Raw genomic sequence first — 27,567 nt, 5'->3', positions numbered from 1 at the left:
CACCATCCGTGCCTTTGTAAAAATTTCGGTAGAATTTATCTCTGGCTTCAGCCAGCTTTCTGTACCTATAACGATTTCAGCTTCGGTGCTTTCTATCAGCGCTTGAAGTTCTAGTACTTTACCAACTCAGCAAAAACACTTAAAAAAGTAAGAAACAAATATCACAGTTTTTGGAACTGTTAGAAAAAGATAAATGACAAGTGAAATAAATGATCCAATTAAGAACAAGAGGGATCAATGAAGATAAAAAATGTTGTAGAGTACATAATGAAATCCTGCAAGAAAAAGAAACAAAAATTCTTAAAACACTTTATGCATTCATTTCATTACCATTATTATTATTATTATTATTATTATTACTAATTCTGATATGGAATAATACATTATTGGAATAGAAAAATCTGACATTCCTTCCCATTTTTTGAGATGGAGTAATTAAGTTTTCAAAATTTTTCTGACTGTTCACCAGTAACAACCTTCCACATTGCGGTTTTTGTTTAAGAAAGAACTGTGCATTGTAAAACAGTTTTAAAGTAAAAAACAATAAGACTGTAGAGAATGAAGAATGAAAAGAAATTTCATTGACACTTATAGAATGATGTTAACTTTTTTTGTAAAATGTGAAAGGAAACAAAATCCACCACACAAATTTTCTCTCTCTCTCTCTGTAACACACACACGCACACGCACGCACACACACACACAGTGTGCCAGTATTCCTATAGCTACAGAAGAGAGAGAGAGAGAACTTGTGTTTATTTGTGTGTGCTTTAAGCGAGGAGGGAAGAATTATTGCTTAAATGCCTCCGTGTGAGTTATAATTCTGTAATTAGTCTAAACTCTCATGATCAATATGTAGGTGATTGCAGTGGTAAGTAGACTTTCAAGCATCTGCCAGTTCAGTCTTTCATCACCTCCATGCACTCCCCCACAGGTAAGACAAACCTATGATGATTTGTGCTGCCCTAGACAAATTATAACACTGAAGTATGAGTTACTGATTCCAGTTGTGACTCACTGATATTGTAGTGATAGGATACTGCTCTCTCTCTCTCTCTCTCTCTCTCTCTCTCTCTCTCTCTCTCCTTTTTTTTTTTTTTTTTTTTTTTTTTTTTTTTTTTTTTTTTTTAGTGCAAAATTTTTACGTTTCAGAGCATTTAAAGCAAGTTGTCAATATTTGTATCACTGTGAAATCTTATCAAAATCTGACTGAATATGTGTTCAGTTTTTTTAGGTAATACTTCATTACAGACAACTGTATCATCTTCAAAAACTTTGAAGCTACTATTAATAGTGTCTGTAATGTCATTGATGTACAACATGTACAGCAAGGATCTCGACACACTTCACTGATGCATACCTTAAGTTACTTTTACATCTGGTCCTCCCTACCAAAAAAATGCTCTATCCAGTCACCAATTTTGCTTGGTACCTCATACAATTATACTTTCAGTAATAAGTTTAGGTGTGGTACTGAGTCAAATCTGTCTTGGGAGCATTATACAGGGTGTCTCATTTACCTTGACCCCCTAAATAACTGTTAGTTCAGATGCAAATTACAAAATGTTTCAATCTTTAGCTGTCAGGGGACATCAATCAGCATGATTGACTTCGTTGTAGCTTTGTTTTTTACAAAGATATGAACAGCGGTATGACTTTTTTAAATGGCATCCTGTATTTTTTTTATTTGGTGATGCATTTCCTCTCCTAAATACCTATTCAGAAATGTATCACAGTGTACCATTCACTGAAACACAACATTATTAATTACAGAAGACAACACTGATTTTGAACCCAGGATCACAAACTCGTCGAGAAGACAAATGAAAACCAAGTAAAAACATAACACAAAATTGACTTTGACTCTCCTGAACCATTGCCCAGGAGTAGAATATTCAAAGGTGCTCAAAGAGGTGACCCTGGACACCAATAAACTGGTGCACTCGTTGAATGAAAGAATTATTTACTGCTTCCAGTGTTGCCTGCTGAAGAGAATGACAAGCAAGTACGATACATTCCTGCATGTCCTCTGGAGTTGTTGGAATATCACGATATACAACGTGTTTAATCCATCCCCAAAGAAAAAAGTCCAGAGGATTTAAATCAGGAGACCTATCAGGCCAAGTAACTGTTCCCCCTCGACCAAGCCATCTGGCAGGATACCTTCGGTTCAGAACATAAGTTCTGGTTGGTGAGCATTTTCTGATGTGCCCACTGACAGAACTGTACATGATTCTGGAAATCATTCCCATGCAATTTTTTATGAAAGGGCATGGTAAGGATGGAACTGGCAACATGTAAGAATATGATGCGCACTGGTTTTAGGAATGCCAATCTCATATTCAAGCTGTTGTGTGCTCACATGTGGATTCATAGCAATGAAAGTGGGAACAGTATCTTTGGCAGCTTCGTCTGTGCTTGTGATATGACGATTGCATTGTCGTGGGTTGAAACTTCCCTTTTCCTGAAGCGTAGCAACAAGACGAGAAAACATCCATCGGGAAGGTTGTTTCTTGTCAGGATATAGCTCTCTGTACAGTTCTGCTGCCTGTGTAGCATTTCACCTACCTTCAACAACAGTAATAAAAGTTTGTAGGAAGGACAGCCTTTACTGTATGCCTACTCTACACAGAAGTATTGAAAAGGACTAAAGTACTGTACTAAATGTACCCGTACATAAGAAAACAATATAGCAATTACTGTTCTGCTAACTTAACTTTCCCCATAGATGAGTAGCATTTCTACCTTCTCTTAGTTGGTGTACATTCTAGTCACACAACTCTTCAACTGATGATGGTTCACAGAATGACGGGTGTTCATTCTACTTATGTTTACATTTGTCCTCTGTCAACGTCCGCACATGGATGTGTTCCATTACCCCGAGTACCTGCACTAAGCGCTGGGAGCGTCAACGTCTATGTTGTGTTAGGTGATTAATAATGTTGTGTTTCAGTGAATGGTACACTGTGATACATTTCTGAATAGGTCTTTAGGAGAGGAAATGAATTACCGAATAAAAAAATACAGGATGCCATTTAAAAAAGTCATACCGCTGTTCATATCTTTGTAAAAAACAAAGCTACAACAAAGGCAGTCATGCTGATTGATGTCCCCCTGACAGCTAAAGAATATTTGCTTGAAACATTTTGTAATTTGCATCTGGACAAACAGTTATTTAGGGTGTTCAAGATAAATGGGACACACTGTATATGTTAATGAAAATAAATGTAGACCATTGGACTCGGTTAGTTGTTTAGGTATTCATATTTTTCAAGGAGGACTTTCTCCTAATTATACTTCATGCAATGAAAAATAGTAACCTAACTATTTTTGCTGAAAATTTTGGTGATGCATTTCACCTAATGAAATGGACAAGGCTCTTTTAATGCTATCACATACACAAGGACAGGGAACAAACCATTAAAATGTGATACCTGTAAAACTCATACCCTGTATGATTTTAAATTACATGGAATAAAAAAGGTTGTCAGCCTGTGATAACATATGCTGTCTTCAAGTAACTGATAATCAGTGTGAATTTTGTTCACTTAAAAAAAAAGATAGAGCCTGAAATATGATAATCAATGCACAGACTGCTCTGAAACGTAGATATTTGTTTACTACAGTAACGTATTTTGCAAAGACTGAAATTTCAGGCTAATTTTTTAATTTTATGAAAAATTTAGATAGTTTTTGAACAGAAAATAATCATTGTATCAAAAGGAAAATTCACTTTAAAAAATTATGATGAGGAAGCCCAGCATCTAAGGTAGTACTCACCAATGACACTCACTGTGACTGCTTTCGTAACTGATGTTCTTAATCATAGTTGATCTTTTATTTTATGAAGTTATTATTTTATCAAATTCCTAAACAAGAACCAATTACCATGAAATGTGTGTGTAAATAACAATATTCCCAAATCATATAAATATAAAGATAAGTACAAACAACAATTTTAATTTTTAATTACACTTTCAGACTGAAAAAGAAAAGCATCCAGAAGAAATGATCAGATGTCAATGTTACTTTGTACATTTATATCTAAAAACAAAGATGATGTGACTTACCGAACGAAAGCGCTGGCAGGTCGATAGACACACAAACAAACACAAACATACACACAAAATTCAAGCTTTCGCAACAAACTGTTGCCTCATCAGGAAAGAGGGAAGGAGAGGGAAAGACGAAAGGATGTGGGTTTTAAGGGAGAGGGTAAGGAGTCACTCCAATCCCGGGAGCGGAAAGACTTACCATCCACACATATCCATCCACACATATATATGTGTGGATGGATATGTGTGTGTGTGTGAGTGTATACCCGTCCTTTTTTCCCCCTAAGGTAAGTCTTTCTGCTCCCGGGATTGGAATGACTCCTTACCCTCTCCCTTAAAACCCACATCCTTTCGTCTTTCCCTCTCCTTCCCTCTTTCCTGATGAGGCAGCAGTTTGTTGCGAAAGCTTGAATTTTGTGTGTATGTTTGTGTTTGTTTGTGTGTCTATCGACCTGCCAGCGCTTTCGTTCGGTAAGTCACATCATCTTTGTTTTTAGATATATTTTTCCCACGTGGAATGTTTCCCCCTATTACATTACTTTGTACACTTACGCACCATTGGTAGCTATGTAAATGATTAGAGTTACAGTTATCTGTGATATGTGGAATGGCCACCAGGGTGCATTAATGTTATTCATGTTTGGTGTTCTTACCAGGCCTAGTACAGCATCAGATATTCAGTGATCACTGTGTAGGACATGGACACACTACATACCCATATGAGTCAGCTTTATCAGTACTTGACAGAGTTTGTAAGGGGGCTCATTGTGGATATTCATTTTGGTGATTGGTCAAATTGTGTGATCTCCAAATTTGTAGGGTTTTAGGACAGCTGCCCGATATGCATGTGAATGCAAGGGCAGGCACACTTCTGGTGTGGGGAGCCATTGGGTATGACTGCAGGTCACAACTAGTAGTGACAGAGAATTCTATTTCATAACAACATGTCACAGCTGATCACAAAATGGCACATCATGGAATACTGTGTCCTCATGTGTTATCTCTCAGGCTACAGCATAGTGGTGCCAGCTTTCAACAGGATAATGCTCGTTGACACACTGCATGTCTGTGAATGGTCTGTGTGATGTTAAGGCACTCTTATGGCCAGCTAGATCCCCCAGTCTGACCCTGGTAGAAAATGTGTGGGATCAGCTAAGAGGTCAACTTCATCTCAGTGCCAGTATTTAGGACATCAAGGACAAATTACAATTGTTGGCCAGCTTGCTTAGGAGAGGATACAGCAGCTTCATGACACCCTTACCATCTGAAACAGGACATGCATCCAAACCAGAAGTGAATGCAACGTCATACTGATAAGTGGGCTCATACTTCCAATTTCATTGCAAATTTGACTCGATACTGACAAGTGGGCACATACTGCCAAGTTCATTGTAAATTTGACTCGATATTGCAACCACTAAAATAACATCAGATTCATTCCCAACCCATGAAGTTTCATTTTGTTTCCTCTTCTTCGTCTGGGTGCTTCACTTTTTCTTCCAGTGAATGTATAACAGAAATCATTTCCCCATTAAAGAAAATGGGGAGCAATTCTACATGTTGTATCTGCATGTAGGATCATGTTGAAAGTGTTACAAACCATAGATCATTCAAAAGGTTCTCTCTCACTGTCATCATTATGTTACATTGTCTCTATATAGAAAATCTGTAAAGAATGCTACAACAAATTTTATTCATGCTTGAAGCTAAATAATCAGACTATTGTGCTGGAGATTCACAATAGTTGCTGTCATCATCACCACACCTAATTTTGACTACTTATTACATTGTCATATTATTGTTCGTGTTTCCTGCAACAATTTTTCCATTTGTGCAATAAATCTTCATGCACAATGTACATTAAGAAAAACTGAAGGATCTTGTCCTCTCACTCATTCATTCATTAACTCATTTACAAATCATGCATGAAGTTAAATGACAAGACTGTTGTGTTGGAGATACATAACAGTTGCTGTTGTCATTGCCATACCTAATGACTACTTGTTACTTTGTTGAATTATTGTGCATGCCTCCTGCAGTGATGTTGCCATTTGTGCAATAAATCCTTATGTATAATACACATTAAGAAAAACTGAAGGATCTTGCCTTGTCAGTCATTGGTGCATTAATTCATTCATTTATTTACACAAAGTGTTCTGTAATCCCCATCACGAAGGAGAATCTTCGGGGATCTGCAATGGGTCAAGTCACACATCAAAAGGCAAAGCAGCCACTGTAGACTTCTCCTATTAGTGTACTAATTACAAATTATTACAAGTACTTACCTACCAACATTGCTGTTTAAGAAATGCTTAGTGCCATAACCTTAATTGTATAGTATGAGGAACCTACATTTTAATCATGCTTGAAGCTACATAACCAAACTGTTGTGCTGGAGATACACAATAGTTGCTGTTGTCATCACCGCACCCAATCACTACTTATTACATTGTCAAATTGTTGTGCATGTTTCCTGCAATGATTTTTTCCATTTGTGAATACTTTGATTTTAACACAAGCATTTCCATCATTTGAAAATCACCATATAGCCAAAACTGTTCAGTAATATCCTGAAGCCAAAATATAGGAATATTATAATCGAGCCAGTGAAGGCCAGATGGCAGAATATTATCATGCAGAAAAGATTTTGGGAATTATTTCTACATTATGGGAATTATTTCTATATTACTTTACATATGCATATTTGGAGAGGAAAAAAAGAACAAAGTCTCTTCTCCTTCTCATATAATACTCAGATACTGTTTTCATCTTTTTCATCTTTCACCCACTTGTTTCTTGGCCACAGTTGTCCACCAAAGTAGACCACTTTGTTGCTGAGCACGCTCCTAAACATGACATCCTTCATTTCAACAACTGCTTTTCAGCCTGTATCGTATGGATCCTTCCCACCAGCACCAGCTTTTCTGAACTGTGCAGGTGGGAACTTTCCCTGCAATATATCCTACATTCCTGTAACCCTTCTGGCCTCAACCTTTGTTAGTCATTGTCCTCTCCCATCCAGCCCCTTCTGTGTTCCCATTCCAGCACTACACCACACTCATTCCTCCATCCCACCCAGTCTTTTCACTTCTCTCCTTTTCTGCTGTCTCCCCCCCTCACCCCCCCCCACCCCTCTCTGCTGCCCTCTGTCTAACCTCAACTGCACATAGGTGCCCTACCCTCTTTCCACCTCGTCCCTGCACGCTCCCTAACACACATCACTGTCTGCCACCCCTACCCTACAATCCCTCCCCTTCCCTGCCCGAGCCTCCTCCTTACCCCCACCCAGCACCACTCCCATCATGCACTGGTGCTGCTGCTCGCAGTGTGTTGCCTGAGACTGCAGTCATTCCTTTTCACAATATTGTTACATTCCATCCTAGATTTTCCATTGTTTGCCTTATCCCTAGACTAGACTATACATGGTTTATATAGATAGCCATAGGTGAAAAGATAGATAGTTGAAAAGGATAAAAACAGTAGCTGAGTAATATATGAGAACGAGCAGAGACTTTCTCCTTTTTTTCCCTCTCCTAATAGGCATATATAAAGTAATGTAGAAATAATTCCCATATTATCTTTTCTGCATGATAATATTCTGTCATCTGGCCTTTACTGGCATCATTGACATCCATCTGTTGTAGAATCTTAGAACATATTCAGAGCTCAGAGGTATCTCAGATATAATGATCTCATCCATGGCAACCAGCATGGATCCTGAAAACATCGGCCGTATGTAATCCAACTTGTGCTTTTTTGACATGGCATCCTGAAAGCCATAGATCAAGGCTTTGGTAGAAGCACTAATTACTGACTTCCGAAAAGCATGTGACTCAGTACCACACCAAAACTTAAGTACAGTCTTATAGAATGTAAAAAGAAACTTGTAACTGGATTGAGAGTTTTTTTCTAGCATATCATCTTTTGTGTTTGGTACCTCTCTTTCCATGTTGTACATTAATAACCTGGCAGATAATACTAATAACAACCTCAGTTTTTGCCAACAATAAAGTAATACCTTAAAAAAGCTGTATAAATACCTGGCAGATCCCCTTCCCATTTCCAGTTCCAGCACTACACAGCCCTCATTCCACCATTGCACTCAGACTTTTTACTTGCCTCCTTTCTGCAAACCCCACCTCTCTCATGCCCTCCATCTAACCTCCCAACTGCACACAGTTACCCTACCCTCTCTCCACATCATCCCTGTGCGCTCTCCAGCAGCACTCAGCACTTCACTGTCCCCCACCCCTACCCTGCTATCCCTTCCCCTCTCCACCCTAGCCTCCTCCTTACCCCCACACAGTCACCATTCCATTCATGCACTGGTGCTGTTGCTCGCAGTGGAGTTGTCAGAGAGTGCAGTCATGCGTGTGAGTCGCATTTGTGTGTGTGTGTGTGTGTGTGTGTGTGTGTGTGTGTGTGTGTGTGTGTGTGAGCGTGCGCGCGCATGCTAGTCATGTATTTTTGCCGAAGGCCTTGCTGGATGAAAGCTTATTTGTGACAGTCTTTTTGTTGTGCCAATCTGCGACTCAGCATCCCCAGTATATGGTGAGTGGCAACTTTCATTTTCGTCATATTGTATCAGGATATTAAATATTTTAATTTAATTGTTTATTTATTATTTGCTCTTAATAATTAATGTTGTATGCATTGCATTGTTAACAATGTATAAATGTGTTTACAGTTGCAAATTACAAATATTTTACAATATGCTACAAGTACTATACTTATGTCATTATTCAAGTAATATCCACGTTATTTGAGCAGTTTTGGATGTACCACTGCTTGAGATGCATTTTGAAATTATCCCCTATCAACAACTCAACTTCATTTCATAATAAATCATGTAATACAGCTCCTTTGACTTAGGGGCCTTTTACTGTTGTAGTTAATCTTCTGTTAACTATGTGAAAGTCTTTTTTGTGTCTTATGTCATGGTTGTGAATTCCATATTCCTATTTGTTACCTTAGTATCTTTTGTCAGTGGGATATTAGTGTGTCAAGTCCCACCCCACAGTAATGTTCCATAACACAAGAAAGGGCATATGAATCTAAAATACATAGTACTTACAGTTTCAGAGTTAAGATATTGTGCTAATCTCCGTAATACATATTCACTGGATACTATTTTTTTGCACACATGGTCAACTTGTTGGTCATGTACGTATGAAGCCAAAAATTTACATTCTGAACAGTTTTTTGACAGAATTTCGTCAGTCATAATATTTTGTCTATTTGGACCACTCAGTTTAAAGTGAGTAATGGTTTTTTTTCCTAAGTGAGCTGTAGACTTTCAGTAAAGTTCTGAGTCTCTTTAACTGGACTGGGCTCACTGTCAGCACAAAAGATGACAGATGTGTCATCAGTATAAATAGTGATCAAATGCTGATTATCTAGAGAACTTGGGAAATCATTTACATAACATATGAGTAAGAACAGACCTAAAATGGAGCCCTGAGAACAACCAAAATTAATATTTATTTTTCTTGACTGTTTCCTCTCCAGTATGTATAATTTCTGTACACTGTTGTCTACCTCACAGAACACTACAACATCCACAGATGTATAAACAGAGAAGAAACCCAGGCAAAACTTAGCACATCTGAATGTGAAGTACATTAGAAAGAAACTCAGTGTACTACAGGTGTTTGTAAATGAGCATTCACCATAAGTGTTGGTATTAACTGGACGTGGTCCAAAATGTAATGAAATTAACTATTATAAGCTGGATGGTTATCTATTAGTAAACGGCTATTGTAGGAAACAGCATAAAGGTGAAGGTATGGCAATCTTTGTGAAAGAACATATTCAGTCTAAGAAACTTAAATTTATTGAGCACTACAGTGAAGAGGGGATGTTAGAAGTAAGTGGTACTGCAATTCATCTAAAAGAGCATTGAGTCAATGCAGTAAAACATAAAGTAATAGGAATATACAGACCACCTTGTGCAGATGTAATCCATTTTGTCAACAGCTTCAGTACCATAATTAGGCAAACTGGTCCCAATGACCTTATTATACTTGGAGACCTTAATTTTGATGTAAACTCCAACAACCTAGCTAACATGAAACTTGTAGATGTATTAACTCCAGGCAATCTTAGAAATATAGTTGCCACGGATACCAGGAGTCTCAGATTGTAGTCCTGCCAGTATAGATTATGCATTAATTAACAAAACTGCTGAAGACACTGTATAGTATCATAGACTTTCATTACTCAGACCATCTTTCACAGGAGAAACAGTTCCTAAAAAACACCAAAAACTTTTGAAGAAACAAGTTATGAGCAATAGTAACATCAACTCTCTAAAAATTAAACTATCTGAGGAGAAACGGGATAAAATCTACAATGTGGAAGGACCAGATAACAAATGTGATGAGTTTTATAACATCCTATTGAAACACTTTGATTCCTGTTGTCCCATTAAAGAAATGTAACAGGGCCATACACAGTCAGTGTTATAGCTGCGAGCGACCGGCGAGCAGTGCACGGCAGAATATGGAGACACGAAGCTGACAGTGGGGGAGCCACTGGAGGTATCACTAACAACAAACAGACAGGATAGATGAGCAAGTAGGCGACAACAGACACTATGACTGACCAGGGCACAACACGATGCAACCAAGCACGAACTGAGGTGATAAACACGGTGAGACAACAACTCAGCAACACTCCAAACAATGACAGTGTGTATCTCAATACACGGGACTGGAATGCAGTATGGCCAAGATCACATGTAAACTACAGCAAGTACCAGACTGCCAGGCTACTGCCACTTGGCCACCTAAATACATGACCACGGGAAAAACAATTGGTCACAGACTTAACATGGCACGGAGAGTGGCACATTTGCACAGTGAGGCTCATGGCACAGGTGCACGCCATAGCAAAGAGCCCCTAGTGGATATCCAGCTCCATACCCTCTGGCATGCATTCAATTCTGTGCTTTCCGACACGAGATCCCTCTCCCCCGAAACCTGTGCATAGGGGCGGAAACACCCCGGACGTTGCCGTGGTGGGTGGAAGGAGGGAATGGAGGGAGACGCTTTGTCATCGACCGCCAGCAGGGGGTTGGGAGCGCAGTCTGTCAAAGCCATTAAAACATCACTGGAGGGCAGGGCACTACATGTCGCCTCCAATCCTCATGGATGCAGGAAGGAGTGCCGGGGTGCCTGTGGAGAGCCGGCGGCTGTCAGCAGTGGGCCTGACTTGAGGGCCTTGTACATACCAGAAGGAGCCAGGGGGTTGGGGGTCATAAGGTACCACGAAAGAGTACGAGGCCAGAGTTGGTTATGGTGGTGGCGCTTGAGCCCCTTCTGTGACTGTACCGATGTCACACGCTGCTGACGGGTCACAATTACTGTGGCGGGAGTCCAGGCAGCCTTGCCCTCATATGAGCGCGCCCACACGGCCATGCCCAGATGTAGCGCTGAGAGGATCGGAAGCGGAGCTCAGAAGGCGACAGTGTCAGCAGATGGAGTAGGGTCCTTGGTTGCTGCTCATGGAGGAGTTCAGCCGGACTATGATCATCAATCAGCGTGGTGCAATAAGTGCTCAAGAATAAGGTGGCAGAGGATTTGATCGCTTTTGTCAGCTGTTGTTCATATGTCCTCCCCAGTTGTTCTGCTGTGCCATTGGAGGATGGATGGAACGGATGGATGAGTTTGATATCGTTGGCCTCACATAATGCGTGGAAGGATGCTGCTGTGACTTGGAGGTCATTATCAGAGACCAAGTATGAGGCAGGCCTTCAATGGCAAGAACCTGAGCCAAGGCTGTGAGTGTGGCATCAGTCACGGTGGACGCCATGTGCACCACACACCACATACGGGTATCTGGAGTATGCATCCACAATGAGTAACCACATCGATCCCAAGAACAGGCCTGCAAATTGAGATGGATGCGGTCCTAGGACTGGTGAGGCTTGGGCCAGGGTGCAAATGATTGCAAAGGGCTGGCTTGGTGACATGCACACACTGTGCACCCAGGGACCAAGCGTTCAGTGTCACCATCGATGCTGGGCCAATACATGTGCCAGCAAGCCAACGCCTTCATACAGGATACCTCCCAGTGTCCATGGTGTAGCAAGCATAGGACGTGGTGGCACAAATCAGGTGAGATGATCACCCAATGAGCGTCAGCCTTCACAACCAACAGGACACCCGCCACACCCGAGAGCCTGTGTGAGAGGTGCCACTAGGGGCTGAATTCAGTTTTCAACCAGCAAATCAGGAATATGTGCAACCGTGACGGGAAGTCCATCCAGTGGATCTTGGCAGGCCATATCAATGTGAAAGCAGAGGACTTCCTGCTGGTCGAACTCGGGTTCAGGGCCCAGGGGGAGACGTGACACGGTATCTGCATTGGAGTGTTGAGAGGTGGGCTTATATCAGATAACGTAAGTGTAATTGTGTAAGAACAGTGCCCAGTGCTGGAGACATTGGGCAGTTTGCTCAGGGAGGTGTGTGTGTGTGGGGGGGGGGGGGGGGGGGGGCTGAATAGGATAACCAAAGGCTTGTGATCAGTGAGGAGAGTGAACTTCGTCCCTAACAGGTAGATGTGAAACTTTTTAATGGCAAACACTATCTCCAGAGCTTCTTTCTCAATCTGAGAGCAGTTGCTCAGGATAGTGTCTTGGACCATCCTCATGCCTGTGAGCCAGGAGTGCCCCAGTACCATAGGCTGAAGCATTGGCCGCCACAACCAGGGGGCAGTCCGGAATGAAGGGAGTCAGGCAAGGGGCAGACTTGAGCATAGTTTTCAAGCAGAGAAAAGCTTGATCACAGGCTGAAAGGCACCCCTTTGTGACACAAGCAATTGAGGGGCTGTGCAACATCAGCAGCCTGGGGTAAAAACTTTAAGTAGTAGTTAACCTTGACCAAAAGAACTGGAGGTAAGATAAATCCATGGAGCGGGGAAGGGAGTTGATGGCCACGACGTTGCGATCCAATGGACAAATTTGACTTCTGGTTGAAAGAAACTACACTTTTCCAGCCAACAGTGTAAGCCCGCGGCCTGCAGGGCATGAAATAAGGTACCGAGGTTTTGCAAATGCTCATGGCATGTACGGCTGGTGACCAAGATGTCATTGAGACTATTGACACAAGCCGGGATGGGCTGTGTGAGCTACTCCAGGTACTTCTGGAAAATTGCTGGCACTAAGGAAATACCAAATGGAAGGTGCTTATATTTATATAACCCAAAAGGCATTTTGATGACAATGATGTTCTGGGATTCCTCATCTAAGGGTAATTGGTGGTAAGCCTTCGCCAGGTCAGTCTTAGAGAGTACTCACCATGCGCCAGTTTGGCGAGAAGGTCTTCCTGCTGGGGAATGGGATGAGTTTCAACCAGTGACTGTGCATTGACTGTAACTCTGAAATCCCCACATAGACAATGGGAGCCATTGGGTTTCCTGATCACAGCTAACAGAGCCACCCAAGCACTCACTTTCAGGGGCTCATTGATGCCAGCAGCCTGCAGTCAATCAAGCTCCTGCTTGGCTGCTGGACGTAAGGCCATGGGAAAGGGTCAAGCCTGGAAGAACCACAGCTGAGCATCTGGCCAGAGAGCAATGTGCACCTGGAAGCCCAAAGCACACCCTAAGTCAGACTGAAACAGGGAAACATAGGCTGAGCACAGATCGTCAAGGTCCTGGAACGGGACAGCAGTGGCAACGACTTTAACTTTGTTAGAAATTGAAAAGCCAAACAGTGTGAAAGCATCGAGACCAAAAATGTTTGAATCCAAGGGATGGCCAACCACCAGTAGGGTCAGGAGCCAGGGAACATGTTTATAGGTGGCTGGCACCAAGAACAGCCCACGAGGGGGCGATAGAACCGTCACTGTACACGACCAATCGCAGAGAGGTGGGAGACGGCTCCGGGGAACCCAGGTGTGTAAATGTCACCAGATTGATTAAGGAGACGGTAGCCTCTGTATCAACCTGAAAACAAACGTCCACATTAAAATAGTGGAGCATGAGGAACAACTTCCGCATCAATGGGGCTTCCAGTGGAATGACTGATTGCAGTGTGTGCACTGTATCAAAAATGGTTCAAATGGCTCTGAGCACTATGGGACTCAACTGCTGTGGTTATCAGTCCCCTAGAACTTAGAACTACTTAAACCTAACTGACCTAAGGACATCACACACATCCATGCCCGAGGCAGGATTCGAACCTGCGACCGTAGCAGTCGCACGGTTCCGGACTGTGCGCCTAGAACCGCGAGACCACCGTGGCCGGCGTGCACTGTATCATAAAGCCCCATGGGTAAGGAGCAGGAGTGGGTTAAGCGGCTGTGACAGACAGATCAGAGATGGCTGTCTTTCTGACAGGGAGTTCACGTCTTCTAGGGGCAGAAAAGCACAACTGCAGGCAAGACGGAAGTGACTCAAGTGACTCCCAATGAGGGGCAACCAGTGGCTCCAAAACCATAGAGACATCAGACAAGGAGGAGTCTCAACAACATTGCTCCCTGTGGGCTGTACCACGCCAACAGCATCATGGAGGCACCCACAGGGAGGACTCTAATGCTGCCACCTGTGGCCTCGCCATGAGACACTTGTTCGTCACTTTTGCAATTTCAAAGAGTGGGCTATGCGCAGAATGTCTTCCAGTGAGTGGTTATCAAGTCTTAGCGCAGCCGTACGGATGTCTGGATTGGGTGCCAGTTGAACGAATACTTCGCGAATCAAGAAGTCTGCATACGATGCCTTACAACACTGATTGGTGCAAGTGAAGTCTTATTTGCAGCTGAGACCCTGCAAGTCGGTGAGCCAAGAACAGTATGACTGACCAGGCTGTTCGTGGTACTGGTGTAACTCAAGCCAAGACACCATGACATGGCTGGGAATAGTAGTTAGTCAGCAGCACATATAATCTCACTAAAGGAGAGAGCCATGAGGTATGACAATGGGGCCAACTTGCGGAGCAGAAAGTACGTGTCTAATGATGCCCAGTACAAGAATAACAACCACAATAGGGAGTCATCCATGACCTGAAATGCTGTGGAATGTTGTTTCAGACGATGCAAGTGTGTTTCCCAGTCTTCCTTAACATCGTTAAATGGCAGAAACAACAGCGAACATGGGGGAGTGTCAGAAACCGGGACACCTGGGAGCTGGCGTGGTAGGGCGTCCCATGCTGTGGCTTTGTGTGTCAGCAACTATAAAGATTGCTGTAAGACGTCTAACTGGTGCTGCTGCTGCTGCTGCTGTCTGAGCTGCTGCTGTTGCTCCAGGACACAGACCAACTTAGCCTCCATGCTACCGAACCTTTTACATCATTGCAGAGATTATAGCCACGCTCAGCAAAATATGGAGACGTGAAGCTGCCAGGCGGGTGAGCCACTGGAGGTATTGCTAACAAAGAACAAACACGACAGATGAACAAGTAGGGGATGACAAACACTACAACTGACCAGGACATAACAAAAGGCAAGCAAGCAAGAACTGAGGTGGTAAAAACGGCAAGACAACAACGCAGGAACACTCCAAACAATGACAGTATGTATCTCAATGCATAGAACTGGAACGCAGTATGGCCGAGATGCACATGCGAACTACGGTGAGTACCAGACTGCAGGGGGAGCGCCGTGCAACCACCAAAATACATGACTACAGCAAATGCAATTGGCCGCGGGCTTCATGTGGTATGGAGATTGCCACACACACACGGAGCACAGAGACCCCTAGTGGGTATCCAGGTCCATACCCCGTGGCGCACATTCAACTTCCACTCCTTCCGACACCAGAGTCAGAGTGGATGAAATAACAAATTCAGACTTCCAGACAGCCTTGTTAAACTCACATAAAATATTCATTACTTAGATGGCCTGTACAAATCAACAACACTACATGTTATCAAACAAAAATATAACACAGCTAAGAAACCTGTAGTTTGAAAATAAGCAACGTTAAACCAATGCATGGGAATGGGAGTATAAAAGAGGTTTCAAACTATCGCCCAATATCATTGATCCCTACCTTTAGTAAGGTTTTTTAAATGATTATCCTTTTCAGCTCTCTGCTTATTTTACAAAGAACAAATTGTTAACAGAAAAACAGAATGGCTTTAGAAAAGATTGGTGCACCACTACTGCAGTTACTGAATGTCTCCATAAAACTGACACCCTCCTAGGCCAAGATATGAAGACAGCAGGCATATTCTTAGATTTTTCCAAAGCCTTCAACTTAGTCAACCATAGGTTGCTCGTTAAGAAATTGAAAGCTTGCAACATCAGTGCAGTTACTCGTCTGTGCAATTACTGACCACATACCTGTACTTGGCAAATCGCAAACAGTTTACTAAACTTTCATGTAAAATAGATAATTAGGTAACAGGTTTCCAGTCTTCTAGAGATGCAGGGATTGATCCTTGGTTCCTTTCTCTCCTTGGTTTATGTCAATGTTATCACACAACCCTTCAACTTACATCTAGTAACCTATGCCAATGACACCTCCCTCTTATTTTATGAAAAAAGACTTGGAGACATTATGCTCAGCTGCAACTAAGGGTGTGATGGAAATAACCACATATTTTCTACACCAGGATCTAAACATCAACATCAGTAAACCTAGCTACTAACATTTAAAACATCTGGTTCTCAAGAGGCTGAAAGAAACAATTTTTTTTATTACATCATCAAAAACGGATAATATTAAATTTCTTGGTGTCCACCTAGACAAAGATCTCCACTGGGTAAACCACATTACTTTTGTTTGTGAGAAAATCTACAGAAGCTGGTATCTGATAATTCAGCTGCCAAAAATAGTCCCGAGTCAAACACTAAAAATTGTTTACTATGGAATAGTTTATCCATTTCTTAATTATGACATTGAAATGTGGGGTTATGCAGCAGACCTGCACCTGAATAACATATTAGTATTACAGTAAAGAACCATTGGGTTAATGCATGGACTAAAGTCCAAAGAGACCTGCCATGAAACCTTTGACAACATAAGTATCTAAAAGTATAGTCCTTGTACTTGTATCAACTTATTATCTTTTTCCTGAATAGTAAAAACAAAGTAAATAAGTGCAGTGATACACATAATTATGATACTTGAAGTAAGGGTAGGGGACAAAATTAAAAATAACTGACAATAGTCCTTATATTAATGGGCAGATGTGGTTCAACAAGTTGCACATGCTTAAATAAATGTTTATATTCACTCAGTGAAATATAATCTACTTACCCTATGTTGTAACATGTAATATAATTAGAATATTAAGGTAGATGTATGTACCACTGCTGTATGTATGTGTTATCTATATTAATCTACTCAACATATGTATGACTTTTGCAAAAGGCACCAGCTTGATGGCCTACACGAATAAATAAATATGTTTCCAGCAACAGTATGAGTTTTCCAGTGACATCACTCATCACAGTTTTTGATGGGAGCATGTGTCATGATGTACTCTATCAAAAGCTTTTGAGAGATCAAGGAAGATTGAAAGGTCAAGGAATACTCCTGCTGCTGGCAACTTTTCATTTATTTTTTCAAGTACACAATGGACAGATTGTATAGCTGTTGATGTGGTACTTTGACCTCTTCTGAAGCCATGTTGGAAATCACCTAATATATCAGAATTTTTTTAATGTTCCAAGATTCCTTTTAACATTATTTTCTCAATCAACTTGCTTAATTTGAGTTAACAACAATGGGTCTATAGTTTTGAACATGTTTCCTTCCTCCTTTTTTGTGGAAGGGTTTGGCTACAGCCAATTTCATCTTGTCATGGTATACACCATCTTCAAGAACACAGTTTAGTTGAACTAATAATGGTTTCACTAGTTCACATTTGTATTTCTTCAATATATATGGAGAAATTTCATCTAATCCTGCAGAGCTATCAATTAGCTGCAGAATATCTGTATTGTATTGTATTGTATTGTATTGTATTGTATTTTTATTGATCCAGGCAATCATAGTATTGTACAGCTGTACATATGATACTGGACAGGTCAAGAGAGCTATTTACAAGTTTCATATTTACAAGTAATTTTTACAAATTGATTTTTACATTATTTTGTAGCAAGGAAATTATCTATCTTAAACAAAACAGTTAATACAAATCATAGAATTGTAAGGTTGTACATACGATATTGGACAGGTCAAGAGAACATATTTGCAAGTAATTTTTAATAAACTGATTTTACATTATTTTAACAAAACAGTAAATGCAAATGTTGTATGGTAAAATATAAACAGCCAATACAAACTTAATAGTAAAGTAGTCCAGTGTATTTCATAGACATGCACAGTATGTAATAATCCAGTATATTTCATAGACATGCACAGTATATAATTTTCAGACCTAATTGAACATTTATCATATTGTTTACATTTTTAATCCCTTTCAAAAAAATGATCAGCTGCATAAAAGCAATGGTCCAAGAGATATTTTTTTAACTTATGTGTGAAGGCTCTTGGGTTCTTTGTTGCTTTCATTTCATTGGGTAAATTGTTATACATTTGTACCCCAACATTTAAAACACTTTTTTGGTAGCAGGTAGTTCTGGACTGAATCATATGTAGGTCAGATTGCTGCCTTGTTAGTTATGAATATCTCCATTGAATTTTAGTGTGCAGTCATTGTTTAACAGGTATGACTTGACAAATGAGACGATATTATAAATGTAAGCAGAGGGCAGTGTCATAATGCCATTTGTTTTGAAATGTTGTCTGCATGATTCGTTATGTCTTAGATTACATATTATGAGTATTGCCTTTTTTTGCATTTTGAAAATATATCTACCTCCAGGTGAGTTCCCCCAAAATATGATTCCATACTGTAATGTAGAATGGAAGTAAGCATAATATACATGTATGAGAACAGATTTTGTGACTGATTTTCTGAGCATCCTTAAAATGCAACACACAGTTGAGAGCTTTTTTTGAGATATAATTTGTGTGAGTCTCCCACTTAAGATTTTCTTCAAGCCATATGCCAAGAAACTTGACAGAGTCCACACACATAAGCTCTTGGTTATTTAGAATCACATCAGGCATTTCTTGTTTTTGGGATGAGAGTCTGAAGTTGATGTACATTGTTTTCTGTATGTTTATAATCAGTTTGTTCTCGTTGAACCATTTGCTGAGTGACAACATAAGCGGTTTAATTTTTTGGTTGTGGTCCTCTGTATCAGTACCTGTTATTAGTATACTTGTGTCATTGGCAAATAGTGTGGTATGTCCTGTAGCAAGCTTCGTGCTTATATCATCGATGTATAGCATAAACAGTATGGGTCCCAGGATTGAGCATTGTGGCACACCATATCTAATAGGCATTGTGTCAGAGGAGTGGACAGTAGATTGATGGGTGGTTGTATTCTTTTTTTCAAAATTAATTTCAACTTTTTGAAATCTGTTTGACAGGTAAGATTCTAACCATTTGTTTGCAATTCCTCTTATATCTTTATTTGCTAACTTCTTAAGGAGTATGGTGTGCTCAATTACATCAAAGGCTTTGGATAAATCTAAAAAGATACCAGTAGTGATTTCCTTATTATCCAGTGCTTTTAAGGTTTTGTTGAGATACTCATAAATAGCTGTGGTAGTTGTCTTTTGCTTTCTAAAACCATGCTGGTGTTTTGTTAATAAGGATAGTTTATTAGTAAAGTCTTCCAATCTGGTGTAAAATAATTTTTCAAATATTTTTGAGAATGAGCTGAGTTGTGCTATGGGCCTGTAATTGGCTACATCATTTTTAGAGCCCTTTTTGTGAAGTGGGGTAAGTTTAGAAGTCTTTAGTAGGTCAGGGAATACTCCATTTGTAAAGGATGCATTTATTATGTGGGTTAGGGGTTCTACAATGGATTCTCCACATTTCTTTACAATTAAATCAGGAATGTTGTCACTACCACTGGAGTACTTATTCTTTAGTCCTTTTATAGCTGTAAGTACTTCAGTATTGGAGACTTCATCTACATCTACATCTACATGACTACTCTGCAATTCACATTTAAGTGCTTGGCAGAGGGTTCGTCGAACCACAATCATACTATCTAATAGATCTCGCCACGACGAAAAACGTCTTTGCTGTAATGACTTCCATCCCAATTCGCGTATCATATCTGCCACACTCTCTCCCCTACTACGTGATAATACAAAACGAGCTGCCCTTTTCTGCACCCTTTCGATGTCCTCCGTCAATCCCACCTGGTAAGGATCCCACACCGCTCAGCAATATTCTAACAGAGGACGAACAAGTGTAGTGTAAGCTGTCTCTCTAGTGGACTTGTTGCATCTTCTAAGTGTCCTGCCAATGAAACGCAACCTTTGGCTCGCCGTCCCCACAATATTATCTATGTGGTCTTTCCAACTGAAGTTGCTCGTAATTTTGACACCCAGCCCAAACACTGATGCCTCTACTGATATGGTTTCTATTAGTGTTTGGTGTTGAGTATTTGGTCTGTGGCAGTTGTTCTTTATCAGGCTTTCTGCTATTTTGCTAAAATAGTCATTAAAACCATTTACTATTTTTTGGGGATACGATGTGACTTCATCATTTAGGTTTAGTTTTAATGTTTTGTTTATAACATGCTGCTTACTGTTTGTTTCATTTTTTACAACTGTCCACAAGCCTTTCATTTTATTGTTAGATTCCTTTATAAATTTATCATTGTATAATTTTTTTTGCTTGTTGGATAACTTTTCTGTAGATTGTAAAATAGGTCTTACAATATGACCTAAACTGATCATCGACGTCATGGTGTTTCATGTGATTTTTTAAGTCACACTTTTCTTGGCTGGAAATCCTTATCCCTTTTGTTACCTATGAGTTTGTGTGTTTGTTTCCGATTTTCCTGGATTTCAGTGGAAATGCAGTACTGAAGTGGTAAAGAAATGTTTCATGGAAGGAATTAAATATGTAGTTTACATCATTTTCTGTATAGACCTCTGCCCAGTTTTCAGCCCTTAACAGATAGTTAAAAAGCCTTATATTATCATCATTAAATTGCCTTTGCATTTTAGTTATTGTGGGATATTGTCCTATGCAATTTAAATTCGCTGTTAGTATTTGGGCTTCATGGTCACTGTAACCTGTGCTGATGACTTCGATTGAGTGGTGTAGTTTGTCTGCGTTTATGAAAATCTGATCTAGAGCTGTTTTTGAATTTTTTGTGATCCTGGTTGGTGTGTTTACAGTTGGGGATAGGTTGAATGAATTTGTAATATTCAACAATTCATCTTTGTTTTTTCCAGGTGTGAGGAAGTCAATATTAAAATCTCCACTTATTAATAGATTTTTGTTTAGTGAGTGAATTTTTGTGAGTAGTGCTTCGAGGGAGTGTTTGAAGGTTTGGATGTTGCCATCAGGGGCTCTATATACATTCAGTATTAATAGGTTATAGTCTGTTAAGATAATTAAGGATAATTCAAAGTCTGTTTCTATTTGCATATTATTGTACTTTGTGAGGCTTTTGTAATCTGTGCATAGTACAGGTAGTGTACAACAATTCTGTTCGCTGGTGGCCTCGAATGTATGCTGTGTATCTGGTTTCATGCAAATGTCTTTTTCAAGAGTACCTATAAAGTAATTATTAAAAATATTGCTAAATAGAAGAGGGTCAAACAATATCATTGTTCACAGTTAATTCTACATTTTTAATTTTAGTTTCAGTTGCATTGTTTCTGACTTCATGAACAACTGATGAGTAAAACTCTGAGATGTTATCTGAATTTTGTATCTGCTGGCTAGTTCTTTCTGATTTTAGTCTCCTAACTTCTCTGTAATATTGATATTTGTACTGCTTGTAGAGTTCTTTATATCCCTTTTGTTTTAACCTCTAATTTCACAAGTTTTGATTTTAAAGGTGGATTTTTATTAGTACTTCCTTTTTTTTAATGGGATGGTACTATTTATGTGCCCAGTCAGAAGTTCTAAGAACATGTTCTGTTTATTGTTGAGCCCAGTGGTAGTAATAAGTGATTCCCAGAATTCTTGACTTGACTGCATTTTAGCTTACCAAAGTTGTCTGCAGATAGTATTCTCTTGTGTTCATGCATTTTTGTTGGTTTGTTTGTATTACATTTTAGCATTAGTGTCTGATTGTCTGACCTAAATTATGTGAGATATGACCATTTATGATGTCTGCTGAGGTGATATGGTCGTAATTTGTCATAACATGAACTGCTAGTCGGTACTAGTCCAAGTAGATCCTTAACCCCATAAGATAGAACGTAAGCGGTAAAACATGCTTTCCTAGCAGTCACGTAAAGAACTGATGTTCAGATCCCCAAGTATGACAACATTCACACTTCTACAATATGACATTAGTTTACTCAAAATGCTATCCAGTGATTTCAGGAAAGCATCAAAATTTCCACAAGGGGATCTATAACAAACAAAGGAACAGTATGAAATATCCTTTGTCTTAAAAGGTTCCAAATTACCTTTGATTTGAACTTGAAAGTTAGAATTTTCTATGGATGGTAAAGAAAGTAAGCAATATTAGTGTTTAACATCCCCCAACTTCAAGACGTCTGAAGATTGAGCACACACGGAGATTGAGTACACACTAGGATGGAGGTATCAAATTGACCGTTTTCTTTTCAATGGAACCATGCTGGATCTGCTGTAATCAATTTAGGGTAACCATGGAAAAACTATAACAGGATTGCCCCATGGCAGTGTAAACTACTATATTCCTAATCCAAGTCCAGTATCTTAGTACTATATGATCTCCTTTGTTTTCCAAATATTTTATAGTTTTTGCCCTTTTTGGTGACATTACATTACTGCTTTAATGTATTTAAATCTTTTCATCAAATGAAGCCCTTTCTTCCTTGCACAAGATGTTAACCTCTCTCTCTCTCTTGCTTTCTACTATAATTGTCCATGACTATTGTGAAGGAAAACTGAATTCATGGTGTTCTGTGAATATTTTTAGGAAAGAATAAAATTTCTTATCTACTCTGTATGCATGGTGAACTTCTGCCCATTGTTCATCCTGTAAATTCTCCCTGTATTGTGTAATGCAACCAAATTTTTGTGTTGTGAATTGCAGTTTTCCCTTCTTAGCTAAACATGATTGTTGGGAATGCTTTATTGGTGTCATTTGACCATCATGATCATATAAGCTGTTTTTGCTATAGGACTAATATCTGTTTCATGGATGGTAAATGGATTTAAAAATTAATTATCATTCACTGTTGCACAGTATCCTTTTATTCTTGTTGGGAATAGCACTGTGCTCATCAAACCAAAGCTTGGACATCAGTAATTCTATGTGTCCTCAATCAGAACTGTCAGAGATGAAATCAGAATTGAAATCTGCATGTTCAATCATTTCCCAGATATTCATATTTTTATAACTAGCTTCTCTAAGTGCTTAATACTATAACCATGAGACTTTTTACATACCGGTACGTAAGAGCAAGGCAGAAGAGCTACTAACTGCAGAAAAAAGGCACTTTGTTTCTGAAAATAACATTCAAACCCAAGCCATAAGTTATTTTCATTTGTAGTTACCATTTTTATTTGTGACTGGATTCATTTTGGGATAAGAATACAGTTGGAAGGGAAATTGTGTTTTCTTATAATCAAGAGTCCTGAACACGAAAAATGCACTGCCTAAAGGTTTCTTTCATATATTTTTCACGCAGAGGTTTATTTTCTTACAGATGTTGTGTGTCAGCTGTCTTGTTATTGCATTTTGGTACATTGTGCTATTGTCAAGATTTTTACTTCCTAGTTCATCTTCATTATTTGACTTACTACTGATAAGAGAAATAATTTTTGCACCTATATTTCATTGGTTCATGCTTCAGTTCTTCACCTAGATGCTGCTACAACTACTTACATCCATGCAAAAATGCTTAGTTTGACCTGTTAGATAAAAACAGCAGCTGAGCAGTGTAAAACTGGAGTAGTGTCATCGTGTCTCCCCAAGTAACTGTCCTCTAACATACATACACATACATCCATTACAACCTTCAATGCATGATTTGTTGTTGGTATCCTTGACAGCAGTTGTATGCAGTGCCTGCTTTCCTGCCTGTTAACGTATAAGTTGACTCATTCCACATATCTGAACACTTTCCTTTGTGATGGTATTTATGGCACAGGATGTGTGCATGCATGAATGAATGAGATACAAAGATCATCCACTACATTTTGAAAAGTCCATCTGATGCAAATGTTTTATAATCTATAACACCGACTGGTGAACAACACTAAGTTTCTTTTAAGCTACTTTCTCTGTTGAAGGTCATTGTGCACCCAGTGGCAGTGTTACTGCTTTGAGCACAAATGGGAATTTTTTCAGTTGCAGGAATTCTTTGAATGTATGGTTGTGTTGGTCAGGAGCAAAAACTATAAAAAATTAAAAATGGCCAATCGTCCCACTAAACTTTCCCAATAACTGTTGTCTTAATCAGCAATTGTGTTTGTGTGGGCCAAGTCAATTTACACACAGCTATCTATAGACCTACTGAAAACACTGTTAGGACTTAGTGTGTGGAACATTTTTCTATGCTTGATAAGGAAAACTGCTTGTCCAAGAAGAGGAGTTTCTCAAAATTTCAAGTAATTACACTGATACTGGATCTGAGTGTAATAAGATTACTTTGTCTTATTAGTTTCTATCATGCCCTGCGCTGTTTGTGTATTAAGTACCTTGGATACAAAATGCTTATGCTTTCAAAATCATGAAAATTTATTTTCCTCTTAACTTCAGTGCATGGGTCGATGACAAGACGGCGACGGCAGCACTCTGCTAGTGGTAGTGATTCATCGCAGACCTCAATCCATCCATCTGCGTCAGCTGATTCAGCACTGGGATCTTCATCAGTAGCCACCACAACCATAAGCAGTCCGCCTCGACATGCAACGCCACCATCTCTTTGCAGCAGTGCTTCGCCTCCACCATCCTGGGCATCCAGTCCACCCACATCTCCTGATGCAGCTGCAAATGCATCGTTTGTGGGTCTACATGATGACAGAACAACTCATCTAACTGCTGGTGCAAAGTCTTCCTCTGTTACTGCGTACCAGAGGCAACAGTCAGAACAAGTTAAGGGCACTGTAGTTATGGCAAAGGAAGTGGCACCTATTATTCTTCAGAAAGTGACATTTGCTTCCACAAGTGAGCTACGACAAACTCAGAAAGTGGCAGAACAAGCTCCAGTGATACATTCTAAAGAATTTCCCCCTACTGTAGAACAGCACCATGTTTCCAAAGGAAGTGGAATGCCTGTCTCCTCACTACAAGTAGCAGACCAGTTATCTAAAAGTGCTAGCACTTCCTCTATGCCATCAGGTAGTGTTTCTTCTAAACAAGTGATAGTACAGGACCCTAAGACAAATACAGAAGCATTGGAACAAAGGCTAAGTGGTGACAGGAAGTACACTGCAAGTATATCAAGTATTGGGGGAGCTGTTTTGCGCTCAAAGACAGCAGACATAGAACGTATGTTGAGGATAGAGAAAGTGGAAAATGCAAAAGCACCACAGGTGGTTGAGCCTGCACATCAGGGAGACCAAGATGATAAGAAAAAGTACACAAAGCGCAGGTATACTGAATCTCGTCATCAGACAAGGCATATTCCTGATGTAAACACTTTGCGAGATGCAGGTGTAGCAGCAGAGATGTCTGTACCCACAGTAACTGCAGCCCAAAGAAGAAACCAACAGCAACAGGGTCCTGTGTATAAGAGAAGAGAACTGATTGCTAGTGATCCAAAACAAAATGAAACATTTCTATAAACAGTTTCGTATTATCTGATTGCTAGTCATCAGTGTGTTCCTGTTTTGTACTTGATAAATGTACCATGAAGAATGAAACTGTCTGACATATGCTTCTATGATGTACATACACAACTTTTTCTTCACTAATCTATTCTTGTTGTATGCTTGTCGGTGCAATGTTACTACAAAATGTTCACAACATTGCTTCTCAAAACAGATTTAATAAGACAATACCCCCACCCCCCTGTCTCTCTCTCCCTCTCTTTCCCCCTCCCCCTGCCCCCTTCAACAAGCTCTTCCCTCTCTTATTCTTACGAAGTACAATACTATAAGAGTACAGTCTCTATAACAAAAGAAATAGATTGTCATCGCTAGTTTTATTATGAATGAATCTTATAATGACAAGTTTTACAGTGTTAAATCTACATTGTAACTAATAAAATTGCTGATTACTTTCTTTTCTGAGAGCAATTGGTGCAAAGGTTTTCCTTTACTATCAATTTTGTTATCATGTTCTATGCTAATTTGTCAAAAAGTTGATTTTATCACATCTCACTGTCACTTTTGAAAGATTAGTTTTTGACATATGTTATCAGTTCTGCTACATTACAAGTCACAGGAAGTACAACTCAAGTAAAACACAAATGAAATGTACAATGATTATACTCTGCATAAGATAAATGATTTCTCTGTACAATATTTATTTTACAGAAATACTGCATATAAATATAAATTTCAATTTGTAAAGGAGGTCATTATCTCTGATTTTTCTTTCCTTGATGCCTGTAATTGTCCATGTTTGACTCTTGTAATTAATTATGTCCATTACATGCTAAATGACTAATTGCACTAAATCTGAAAAAACGCACTCGCAAATGTCATATCCAGTCACAAAACCTCATTATTTTACGTATGTCCACTGATATTTTATATAAAAATCATAAAGTGTCACAAACTCTAAAACGTGTATGGTATATGTACTGCTGACTGCACATTATTTAAAATTTCACTGATCAGACACAATTTCAAATCCATAACAAATTTTGTAGTGGTAAGTCAGAAAGATAAGAACAAAGAAAGTTTACACCTGAGTGACTTTCATAAAGAAAATATGTGTGTTTACACACACACACACACACACACACACAATGGAAAGTCCTGGTTGGAATACCAACAATTATGGAAAGAATAGACTGCTACTCAATGTAAAGATGACCCACTGAGTTGCATACAAATACAATGAAAAGACATAGATTATGCTTTTAGCCAAAGCCTTAATCAGAAAAGAAAACACACATGCACTCACACAAGTAAGCCCATCTCACACACACAAGACCACTATATCTGGCTGCTCAGTCTAGACTGAAACTGAAACACATCAAACAGTACACAAGAGAGAGACATAGTAAACTTTTCACAATTCATTTTCTGTTTCTTACAATAAACATCTATTGTTAATATAACCATTCTTTGGAAGTTTGCACATCTTCATGGCAGGATACTTATTTCCACATCTGAGCAGGTATTTCCTCTTGCAAAGTGACTGTGATTGCTGTCCAACACTGAAGATGCACGTGATTCCTTGGTGTAGCTTATTACATGCAAAATAAAAATAAAACCAGTTAACACCCTCTGTCCATTTATACTTGACAAGTTATTTTCTCATAGTATTTTCTTATTATATAAATAACTTTTGATTGCCAATAAGAACATGTATGGACATGCATCACACTTCTGGAGTGTGTTCATATCACCACAACTTCTTCACATATTCTATTTCTACTTTATGGATTTGCCTTCCAAACA

At 39.4% G+C, this 27,567-nt stretch overlaps 1 protein-coding gene across 1 annotated transcript in view; it reads left to right on the top strand.

The window, feature by feature from the left end:
• LOC126253126 (rho GTPase-activating protein 6) overlaps window positions 1-26,441 on the top strand; it is a 1,197,809-nt gene extending 1,171,368 nt beyond the window's left edge. The window contains exon 14 of the mRNA XM_049954255.1: window positions 24,752-26,441. Coding sequence (XP_049810212.1) covers window positions 24,752-25,779 — 1,028 coding nt within the window. The 3' untranslated portion in view covers window positions 25,780-26,441. The remainder of the gene's footprint in view (window positions 1-24,751) is intronic.
• Window positions 26,442-27,567: the final 1,126 nt, after the last annotated feature.

The sequence above is a fragment of the Schistocerca nitens genome, chromosome 4, assembly GCF_023898315.1.
Source record: "Schistocerca nitens isolate TAMUIC-IGC-003100 chromosome 4, iqSchNite1.1, whole genome shotgun sequence".
NCBI lineage: Eukaryota > Metazoa > Arthropoda > Insecta > Orthoptera > Acrididae > Schistocerca > Schistocerca nitens.
Note: the sequence above shows the minus strand (reverse complement) of the source record. Positions and strands in the feature narration are given on the sequence as shown.